Source organism: Sarcophilus harrisii, chromosome 2, assembly GCF_902635505.1.
Source record: "Sarcophilus harrisii chromosome 2, mSarHar1.11, whole genome shotgun sequence".
In the NCBI taxonomy this organism is placed as follows: domain Eukaryota; kingdom Metazoa; phylum Chordata; class Mammalia; order Dasyuromorphia; family Dasyuridae; genus Sarcophilus; species Sarcophilus harrisii.
In genome coordinates, this window is record NC_045427.1 from 197588965 (window position 1) to 197601355 (window position 12391).

The 12391-nt window shown below is 31.8% G+C and overlaps 1 protein-coding gene across 2 annotated transcripts in view; it reads right to left on the bottom strand.

Annotated features, from left to right (window-relative positions):
- MEMO1 (mediator of cell motility 1) overlaps positions 1 to 12391 on the bottom strand; it is a 118182-nt gene that overhangs the window by 17358 nt on the left and 88433 nt on the right. Inside the window, exon 6 of one of the 2 annotated variants that reach the window (XM_031951228.1) lies at positions 7246 to 7388. The exons of the other annotated variant lie outside the window; for it this stretch is intronic. Within the exon in view, the coding sequence (XP_031807088.1) occupies positions 7246 to 7388 (143 nt within the window). The remainder of the gene's footprint in view (positions 1 to 7245; positions 7389 to 12391) is intronic. 2 annotated transcript variants of the gene reach the window in all.

Consider the following 12391-nt stretch of genomic DNA (forward strand, 5'->3'; position numbering starts at 1 on the left):
TCCAAATCGTCTCACCTACTGGAATGATTCACTTTTAAACAAGGAGCAGCTAAATAAACAAATAAATAAATAAACCAAAACTTATTTTCATGTTTGTCTCTTAAGGGAAAAACTAAATATGGATAGGTACCAGCCCATTTGTCCCATGGCAGAGAGAAGTTGTACATGTGTAAAAATTTCCAAATTGCCAAAGTTTTTTCATTTTAATCATCTTTGACAAAAAATTTAAAGTATATGACTCACTTTTCTGCTTGCTTAGAATATATAAAACATCATCTAAGATATCCTTGATAACTAATCAACTGTTTATTGCCAGATAATACAACTGCCAACTCCAGAGGAACTGAGGTTTTGTAAAGCTACTTTTACTAAGAGTCCATATTGCTGTGCTGTCTCATATCTATTGTTAGCTATCCTTCCTATTTGTGGCTAGTGTGAACTTCTAAACTATTGCCTTAAAGACAAATTTCTGTCTTGAATTTAATTCCTGTTTGATTCTCTGCCACTAAGAAAATTCTGCTTATTTCCAGGACTCTAGTTATGTTCCAGATATTTGTAATCGTCAAAGTCTAATCCCAAGATCAGTGAACTGTTATTGTACTTCAAAATAGCTGTCTTCTGATGGGGAACATTTAAAATAATTTTAAGAACTCTGTTTGCAAGAAAAATACACACAAATATAATATTAAGAGAAAGCTTGACAAATTGGAATACAATGTCACAAGCTAACTAAATAATAATAAAATATATAGGACAAATTTAAGCAAATAGTTGATATGATACCCTCTGAGCTGTTATCAGTATTCTCATTTATAGAAGCTATTAAAGAACTAAGGAGAGTGTACCTAACTTAGTTCAATTAAACAAATATTTATTAGGTACTTTCTATGAAGGCATAATAAGAAACACCAGCGGTAGAAAGGGGAAAAAAAGAGAGATATCTTAAAAGAGTTTGCATTCCTATCATAGGTGATAAGCATCTAAGTATTTATTAAATACAGAAATTATGTTAAATTATTTTATATAATTCACAGCTCTTCATGGCTTTCATTCTCAAAGTAATATTAACTGATCTATCACTGTTGTCTTCACGTGTGTTAAAGGAATATAAAAATGGGTATTTTTAAAAATTATTTCTTTTTTAAAAAAAAGGAATTAGTAGTCGGATTAATGAGAACATTTGGAAGTCCTCGTATCTAGCACAGTATTATATATAAGTAGATCCTCAAATATTTTTGTTGTTGATTTTGAGGATGCAAACACCTGGGATGTCAAATATATCTTGACCAGCAATATATTTTGGATCACATTATCTAACATTTTCAACATTAAAATCAGTTTCTGCAGCTGCCCATATTCCTGGACAAGTGGACTTGTACACTTTTTTTAAGTATGAAAAAAAGCATACTAAACATCACATAGTAAGAGAAAATTACTTACCTGAAACTTATCCTTTCAGAAGGTACACTGGGAAAATGGATTCTTTTGAGCCCCTGTTTCAACTCCAAGTATGAGCTTTCTAGCTTTAAGAGCCACCACTGACACTGCCCCTAGAGGCAGTACAAGCATTGGAACTCCCCTAGTGAGTGTAAGTCAGTAGTTTCTTCAGGTGCCTTCCCTCAGTTCTTTTCAAATTCAAAAGATGAGAGGAAAAATAACCCAAGAAAAAATCCTGTAAAGCAGAAACCTTACTCTTTGAGGAAAGGAGGGTAGCTCATTTGTGAATCCATTCCAGAGCACGCTTTCTGAGAAAAAGAAATACAGGTAAGTAATTTTCCCATCTCCAAAGGTGACTGGTGATTAATGAGTGGATTCACAGAGTGTGGAGAATAAGCTCCAGGGATGTCTACTTAACACATAACAATCAACTAATGAGGACAAACAAAACAATGAATGGCACAAGTACCAACACTATTTTTAAGAATCTCAAAACAACTAAAAAGAATACCTCAACATAAACAGTATTCCAGACAAAAAAGGAAATGGACCGTCAAAAGCCCAGACAGTAAGAAAATTTTAGACAAATGTTCATTCATTGTTCTCTTATTAAACTCACCCTCAGAATTACACATTTGCATTTTTAAAAAATCACTATACTTTTGCATCTACAAAATGTTCTACAATTATTACCTTTTAAAATGAATAAAATCCCCACAACAACCCTGTGAGGTAGGTTGTTAGCACATTCTACCTAAAACATAAGTACCTAGATTGGTGTAAAGACAGGGACTCATTATTAAAAAAAATTAAAAGAATTTTACTTCAGGAAGGAAGAGACTAACAAACTAGCATTAACTGAAGAAATCATGTTTCTTAGCAACACATTATCATTCCTAGATTCTAGGAACTACATAATGAAATAAAAATACAAAGCTTCTTTCCAATATCTGATACGTTAATTCAATATATTAAAATTTCTGAGAAATCTACAACCCTGTAAATACTAGTGACAAATACTTAAGGTATTATCTAATATCTATGAAACTATTTAAATATATTTGTAAAGCAAAATGGAAAACACATAAGAAGACTAGCAAAAGTTACCAATCTTCTAAAAAAGGAAAATGAATGTAGATGGAAAGTGATTCTCCAGTTTCTCTGAAACTGATAAATCTTGATGCAAATTTCACAAATATACCAAAGTGCAATGATGCACAAGAAAGAAATGTATTTGTATAGAAAAAAAAAATTCACAAAAGTCTAAACTCAACAATTTAGTAGATAAAAATACAAAATCACTAGATGAAGAGAATGAGCAAGATTTTATTTACATTTGAACAAAAACATGATATGATGCATTGAATTTTGATCTGGAGTTTAAATTACTATTGACAGTAAATAGTGGTAACAATTAAGTGACAAATAATCATTCAAAAAGAAAATTTACAGGACTCGGGCAAACCAGATTTATTTACTAAAACCAGCTTTATTTAATAAAGTTTTCAAGGAACTACAAATAAGTTGCCAGAGAGTCCAAATTGGTAATGTTATAAATCCATAAAATAACTGAGTTTAGCTGCAAATGTCCTCCCTAAAAGATTCTTCAATCCAATCCCTTCATTCTACAGACAAAGAAACTGAAGCATAGTAAAAGGGAAATGACTGCTCAAATTCACACATCTAGTAAGTGGTAGAGGCCGGATCTGATCCCGAGTCCTCTGACTCCAAAACCAGGGATCCTTCAGCTATATCACACTAGAATGGAAGGAGAAAAGAAAAGTGGAAAGAACTATTAAGAGGCTATTGTCATAGCCTGGGAGAGGTAATAATGGACTGAACTTAGATGGAAGTTATGGGAATATAGTAGTGAGATACCTCTAAGAAAGAAAGAATAGAAGATTGGACTCGTGGAACAAGGGAGATGTCAAAAAAAAGTTCTAAACCTGAGTGACTGCATAAATAAATGGTAGCCTCGTTTATCCAGACACATTGTAGGGAAAAGATAGAGCTTTGAAGGTAATATATACATATACACTTTCATTAGTGGTAATCTTTATTTTTTCCTTATTGAATAATGTAAGTTGAAACAAAGCATTTCATATAGCCAAAATAACTATGTTTTCTCCTTTTAACTGTCTTTAAGGAAAATAAAAAGCTAATATAGGAAGACAAAGAAATACAAGTAGTAAATACATGAATGGAAGAACATGAGTCCTATGAACAAGTGATATTTTTTAAGGAAAGTTGATTTCAATAATATATTTCATGAAAAATGAGGGTGCCAACAGAATATGATGGAATAAAAGTAAACTTCTATTTTACCATTAAAATCAAAGCAAATAAAATTATATCCTATATTAAACTTTAAATCATGGAGAATAATTATAGAGGATATCTTTGATAAATGCTTAAAAACTAGAGCCTTTCCCACAGCAAAAGTCAAGTACTGGAATTCGTTTGTCTTAGTCTTGTTCCATTTCCTGCTGCTGGTAGAGAGTCAAGTGAGACACACAAGACAGTGTCCTGATTCCTACCAAAACAAGTATTCCTTCATTCTGGCTATTTCAGCAATCTGTGAGTACAATAAAGGAAAAGATAAAGAAGCCAAAATGTGGAGAACAAAGATTAGAGAACAGGAAGCAGAAGGCAAGATAGAAATATTTAAGCACATCTTCCTGTCTCCCTTGTATCATTATCCTAGAAGAAAATATAATGCTAACTTTTAAAAAATCTACTTCTTCTAGTAATAGAAAGGCTTAAAAAGAACATAATATGGAGGGAGAATTCTATAGTTAATTAAAATGAAACATACAAAAAAACCAAATGTGCCATCCTTATGCTATTCAGATTATAACAGAAATTTCATCCATGTTAAATGATGAATCTACAGTATGGAATTCTTCTGGCTAAAGTGCAAGAGCCTCATTCTATCAAGTATTTTTAACTTGTTTCATTCAGAAGCTAAAGATTCTATGAACAAAAATATATATGAAAATTATTATAACTGATATCTATATAAGATTTTAGACTCTTGCAAAGTTCTTTACACAGATTATTTCTTCTGGTTAATTCATCAACAATTCACTTTAAGAGTTACCAAATATAAATAGGTAGCTATGGCACAGTCACAAGATCTCTGAATTTTAAGTGAAAGGATTCAGGCTCAAATTTCAGATCCACTACTTACGATTGGTGTATCTTTGGTCAAGTAATTTAACCCATTATGCCTCAGTAGCCTCATTTGTAAAATGAGAGAAATGGATAAGATGTTCTCTAAGGTCTGCATCAGACCTAAAATCTATGATTCCATGTTCTATTACTTTTAGCAGAATAAGAAGACTTATTTGAAGTGTTTCAAGATGATATAAAATAATCTTTTAAAAGTAGATTTTCCTGACTAGGAGAATTCAGGGATCTGATTGACCAACTAAAACAGGATCATACCTGAAAAAGAGACAAAATTTTCAAAAGTATATAGCTTAACAATAGCAAAGCTTTTCTATAGAGATAGTTGCACTGTTGTTATGAACAATGAACTTGAGGAACTCAGATATCCAAGCACAAATGAAGATTATGATAAGGTTCCATGGCTAGTAATTACTATGACTTAAAAAAAAAATTAGACAGTAAGATTCACCCGATAATCTTACTCTTATGTAAAAGTATAATTGTGACAGAAATAAGGTTCAATTACTTAAGAATCCAAGAAGAAATCTGACCTAATAACTTACTGGGAAGAATAATATAATGAATATACAATATAAAATATATATTTAATAAATGTTTATAGATTTTTTTATGATGATGATGATACTAAATATGGGTAAGGTTAAGCTTCCTTTCAGTCATGAGATATTTAACTCCATCTCTAGAAAATGATTTTCACCCATCTCAATAAGAAATAAAGATTTATTTCTCCTTTGATGTTCCTTAATTTGTTACAGTCTAGTTCTTATTACAATTAATCATTTACAAGTCCTATTTCTCCTATTAGACAAGCAATCTATTGAAGGAATGAATTAAAGGGACTTCTGAATGCTTTTCTCATGACAAGCATTCAATAATTATTTACTGAATGAATAAATCCCTATAAATCTTATATGAAAATTTGGCTGTATTATGTAAATATTAAAGTTTCTAATAAAAACAGAAAATTCAGAACCACAGCTAACAAAATTCATTTTTTATGAACAATATTGAATTGGATTTAGAATATATGGATTTCCAAGAGCTTACCCCTTGTGCAGTCTAAACCCCTCTCCACCCCAAAATTTTGAAGGCAACCTGAAGGTTTTTCTCAGAGCAAAATCCTTAATGACCTTAATAAAAGAATCCTTGCTCTTAATATAACATAAATAACAAAAATTAAAGACCTGTGATTCTTTCAAAACTCGTCAAGTACTAGAATTTTTTTCTCCATTGAGGAAGCCAAGATTCCACAGAATTGGGAAATAAAAAGGTAGCCATTAGGATCCTGTATGTCACAATCACTTGCCTTAAGGATCCACAGGGATGGATCAAGAGAAGAGATAAAGTAGTTTATGGATATAGTTTAGATTCCTACAAATTTAAGAAGGATAAATCATCATGAGGAATTGAAAATCCAATGACTTCTAATCTCTAAAAAACAAAGGAACTCGGGAAGAAAAAAGCAAAAAGACAAAGATAAGCTTATTAAAGTACAAAAGTAGGCCTCGGCACCAATAAAATTTCAAAATATAGCATTTTTTTTCTTCAGCTCCGATGTTCTACAAATTTGAGGATGAACTGTAAGTGAATCTTGGATCTCATCAAAAACCAAAGAAGTTTCAACTTAAGATATAAGTTCCAAATAACATCTTCAAATACATAAAGAATGATTTCTTCTAATATTAGACCAAGAAGCAAATATAATTTGATTTCGAATGACAATGCATGTTGACTAAAAATAGCAACACATCTTGAAAATGGTAGAAAACTTCTAATTTGTTTTCCTAACATCAAAAGAAAAATGGACAACAAATAGAAGAACTAAATATTTAGGGATTTATTATGTCTTATAGAAATGTTCTAAAAGGTACCAAAAAATGTGGTAAGAAATTATAAGATTATCACCTAATACAGTAAAAACTATTCTTAAAAAGATATCAAATGGAAATTTCTGAGAGATGCTTCCTTTTCTCTGTGATCCACCTCCTTCAAGAATCTTCATCTTTCAGGGCACATTCATCAGAGTTAAGACTTTAAACATTTTAAATAGAAGAGTTTCAATATCCACAAAATTCTAATCTGTGCTGTAGATCTCTAAAGTAAAGGTAACTCTAGGCAAAAATCAAGCATTAGAAAAGGATAAAATGAAAAAAAAAAAAAAAAAAAAAAAAAAAAAAAGAAAAAAAAAAAAAAAAAAAAAAAAAAAAAAAAAAAAAAGAAAGCACTAGTGAAGCACAAAAGGATCGCCTATGGCTCTTGGTAGTAGAATCACCAAGAAATTCTCCCTTCAGAGATTCTACGAAGGACCTTCCTCCTGGAGAGGCCTAGCAGATCTAAATCCTGAGGAGTCTTGTTAATATATCCATATAGGCAGAGACCCTCACAGTGTGAATCCATTTAGACCAGTCGCCTTTGGAAATGTGCTCATCAATCCACTACTACTAATCATTCAAAGATATCCAAGTAACTTTAAAAAAATATCACCATTAGATAATGCTAAGACTTTCAAGGGACAATTATAAAGAACTGAAAATAGAAGCTTAACATGACAGAATAGCTTTTCTTACAAATGCATACTATCTAACATGATATGATAATATAAAGTCTACAACTTACCCCAATGGCAGAAATCAGAAGAAACCACAAAGAGATTACTAGGATCCGCTAGATATTTACTGAAGAGTTTTCCGAATTCCTGTTCTTTTGACTCACTCAGAGCTCCAACCAATACAGGAATAATGGTAAACTCATCCTTATGGCTTAAAGGAAACAGGGGAGGCAGATGGTCACATTTAATGTATTCAACAATAATAACTTTTCAAATATGTTCATGTTAAATAAAGAGACCATTTATTCAAAGTAATGAATTGGTATTAACAGTTAATATAATATTAGTACCCTGAATTTATAAAAGCTATAAATTGAATATTTTAAAAAACAAAGGAAAAAAAAGATGAGAAATCATGGATAGAGTATGTAACCACTGAACAAAACTTATAAAATGTGTGTATGTAAACATGTACATATATACTGATGCTTATAATGTTACATATTAAATACTACATCTTTAGTAATTCTAAAGACAGATGAATACAATGAAAGACAAAAATATAATACACATTTGTTTAGACCTTCAGGGACTTGAGTCCTTTACCATCATCCACTTAAGCTACAACCTCCCAACCAAAATTGCCACGATCTGCTATCTTATTGGATGTTTAGGGTCTCCCCGCCCCCACTAGCTATATCTATATACTAGACTTCACTATCAATATCACCCATGAACATATGATCTGACTTAGTCTTCTGAAACAAAAGTAATTAGCTTAAAAATAAACAAATAAATAACCATGGATGACCCTTAAAATCCACAATCTCCAATCCTGCATTTGCTCCAGTAGGCAGGGTAATATGAACAAATTACATGAGTTTCACTGACAGTCTTGGATAAATATGGAATTTAGGAAGGTGAATGTCAATTTATGGTGACAGGACAAAGGAAATGCAAAAAACTCAACTATATCTCATCTATTCCATCTAACATCAAATAAGTTCATAATCAAATATCCAGGAATTAAAGAATCTTATAGTTGGATGGGACTTTTTCAGTCATGTAACTCATCCTATCTTCCAAGCTGTGGAGAAATCACCTTTACAACATCCTTAATACTTTTACAATTTTCATGACAAGTTAAGGAATTAACTCCATTTCATTTCTGGAAATCAATAATTAAGAGAACATTCTTCTTTACTATAAGCCCAAGTCTGCATTCCTGGACTTTGTAACATCATGTCCTCTAGAGCTACACCGAGTAAATCTAATCTTTTCTTCTACATGAAATGTTATCAAATATTTGAAGATTTCTAATACATATCATCTATTTTTGTTATTTTCTCCAGGCTAAACAACCCCTGTTTCTTTTAATCACTCTTCATATGCTTGAGGTCTCCTTAACACTCAATTTTTCTTCTTCCAGAAACACTACAGTTTTTCCATGTCTCTCATAGGCAAGAAGAAATGTATAAAAACTCTTAAATTTTGTCTGACCGATGCATAGCACAAAGAAATTATTTATACTTTCCAGACAATATAGTTCTATTAGTGAAAGCCAAGAATGCATTAGTTACTTTACCAGGCAATCCAAAATTTTGATTCATATTATACTTAAACAAAAATTCCCATATTTTTCTTATATGAATTGTTGTTAAGCCACATTTTCCCATACCCACTCCCTACTTACCCCATCCTACACTTGTGCAGTTGATTTTGGGGAATCTAATTATAGGTTGTTCTATTTATCCCTATATGTAATTCACATGCTAGATTGAACCTAACATTGCAATCTGTCAAGATCATTTTGAATTTAATTCTATAATCTAACATTAACTATTCATCAAATTTTGTGACATTCATAAATTTGAAAAGTTTGTCTTCAAAAAAAATCCTACAGCAAATTGCTAGAGACTATTCTTCCGGGTTGACATGAACCTATTGAACAAAATCTGGGTATAATCAATCAACCAGATTTGCATTATAACTGTATGAGCCTATGTAACATCTTGGTCAAAAAGATAAGAGAAATCGCCAAATTTCTTTTCTTAAAAACCCATAAACATACTGGGTTCACAATACTTAAAATATATATCTTGCTCTTAATATGTACTTAATAAGGTTAATTTAACATTGCTTAATCTTAATGAACCTCTACTGACTGCTAGTAATCATCATTTTTCTTTCTAAATGTACACAAATCATGAATTTTCCTATTCTGGTCTAGAATTTTGTCAAGAATCATCATTAGGCTCCAATAGTGCCCTTCTCTAGTTTCCTAAGATATGTTGAAAATCTGAGTTTATCACCAACACTTCAGTAATCATATTTTCAAGTTCTTTCAGCACACTACTCTATAAATTTATCAGTCAGATGCTAAGGATATTTAAGGCACCTCTTTAAAGTCACAGAAAGGCTACCAATCACATTCTGTTGGCTCAAAAAAGCTTAATGTATGTAGAATGCCTTTTAAGAACATATTTTGTCCACTATGAATGTCACCTTCACCTCACCTACCTTCAGATTTCACATTAGGTTCTCACTTGGACCTCTGGGCTTTTCTATGTTTCTGGACATTATCACTTGGGCCAGGTTATCAGCCAATTTCTACAATACTGAAATAGTAATTCCTGCTTGTCCTCTATAGAAGTCAAGAAGACATTTACACTGCTCCCTTGCCACAGTACATGTGGGCACCTGTTTGATTTTCACCATACCCAGTGGGACCCAACTTCAGGGAATCCCTTCATTGGGACCAACTGCTGCTAGGGCTTGTCTAGAATACACTGGCCCCCGTAAATCCTCAAGGCACAAACAGTTCCAAAGCTCTCATTTTCTTAAGCCTTAGCATTTCTCTTTTTGGCACAATAGTTTGTCCCAAGATATTTCAACTCATTTAAAGCAGGCTAAGTTTTATCTCATCATCTCTCTAGGCTTTAATTACTCCTGAGCCATGTGAATGATGATCATTCTTCTAGAGAGAGAAAAGAGACCCAATATATAAATTGAGTAATTCTGCTTTCTATCATGTGAGTGGAAATGTGACATAGAAGGAAAGAAAAAAGGGCTTGATATCAGAAAAATTGGGTTTAAGTAATCTTTCCAGCTACTCAACTTGTAGAAGCCCTGGTCACTTCATATGTAAAATGGAGATCAATACCTAATTTAACTATCACACAGTTATAAAAACTAAATGAGATGACATATGAGAAAGAACTTTGTAATCAACAAAATTCCATATAGTTAGTCCAGTAAGTTATTCTTACTCTTAGAAAAAGCAATTTAGTATGAAAAAACAAACAAACAAACAAACAAAAAAACAGGGCAGGACATGGGAGTCAAAAGACCTGGATCCACGCCTAGACTCTAACACCACTCAGCTATGTAACTTACTCTAAGCCTCAACTAACTTATCTGTAAAATGGATAAAATGATACTTGCAATACCTATGTCATAAGTAAAGCATTATGTACTAAGGACAATATAAATATGAACTGTTATTATCACTTAACTTTATGTAATCTATCCCAAGTAAAGGATATTCCTTGGACAGGATATATATGTATATATATAAATGTGTATGTGCCCATGCACCCTTAAAATGTGTAACTTCAGCTTATTTTGCACTTTAGTCTTTCTAATACTCTTCTATATATTTGTTCCTAGTTAAGCAATTATCATGCTATATTTATTGTATACACAAGTCTTTTCAAACAATATTTTAGAGAGCTCTTTTGGCAAGCATATCAATCTTCCTCAGTATTTTCCCTTTTTTTTAATCTTCAAAGTCTTCCATAATTATATACTGAGAATGCTTTTAACTTTTTACTTATGTACCATAATTTGTAATCTAAAGCCACAAAAACTTGCTTTTTATGCTTCTACACTTTTTGAATATTACTTTCTCAAGGTTAACAAACACATCTGAGTAGACTGAGCCATTTCTTGTCTAGCACAGTCATTTGCTTCCAAATTTCCTGTAACTTCCACTTCACCAATTCCTGACTGAAATGAGAATTAAGACCAACACAATATTATCCTTCAGTGATTCTTCCATCGTGGCCTTTTATCATAGAGGATGAATGTTAAATTGTTAGAGACGAAAGCACTTAATGGGATCTTTCATTATTCTGGTGTGACCAGATAAAAAATAATTAAAATGGACCAAAATACATTAGCTAACCAGAACTTTTCTTTGTATGGCTCCAGTTGTAATGAATTTGCTTACCTATTAGCTAATCAATGTTTACTGTTTTAACAGTGTTCTACACTTAGCAAGACAGAAAAATATTGCTGGGGCCAAGTTGTAAAACTTTAGATGCCAAAAATACCTGACCAATTTTCTCTGTACAAGACCCAATGTGATATCAAGAACCTATAAAAAAAATTAATAAATGTTTTTTGATGTTAGGACTGATATCATTAAGGGTAAATATTCCCCATGGAGTCAGGACATTTGATATGCATCAGAGAAGCAATTAAAGAATATTTTTTGAATACTTAATATTAAATATTCCTTAAATTAGCATTTTGTACTGTGCCATGATATAAAATAGGGGTTCAGTGGGGGAAAAGTGAAAAAATAGTAAATATAAAATATGTATGAATTCAGAATATTTTGTGTGGTAAATTTTCTGTATAAAAATTAAAAAAAAGTTATCTATTTTTAACCAGAATATTTTTCTCTTAAAGCATAGTTTCCCACCCCTTAAAACTAGCATTTGTGTGTTCCTGCTATGTAGCTCAAGCCTTAGAATGGTCCACTGGCCAAACCAGGTTGAGAAATATAGCCTTAAAAAAACGTTAATTCATGTCTCTACTGGCTCTGTATCCCAAAGAGATCATTAAAAAGGGGAAAGGGATCCACATGTGATTGTAGCAGCCCTTTTTGTGGTGGCAAACAACTGGAAACTGGGTAGATACTCATTAGTTGTTGAATGGCTGAATAAATTATGGTATACAAATTTATAGAAAGAATATCATTGTTCAAAAAGAAATGATCAATAGGATGACTTCAGAAAGGCCTGGAGAAACTTACATCAACTGATGCTAAGTGAAGTGAGTATTACAAAGAGAAGATTGTACATAGATAGCAATGACAAAATTATGTGAAAATAAAACTCTGATGGAGTGGTTCTTTTCAATAATGAGGTGATTCAGACCAATAGATTTGTTATGGAAAGAGCCATATGCATTCAAAAAAAGGACTAT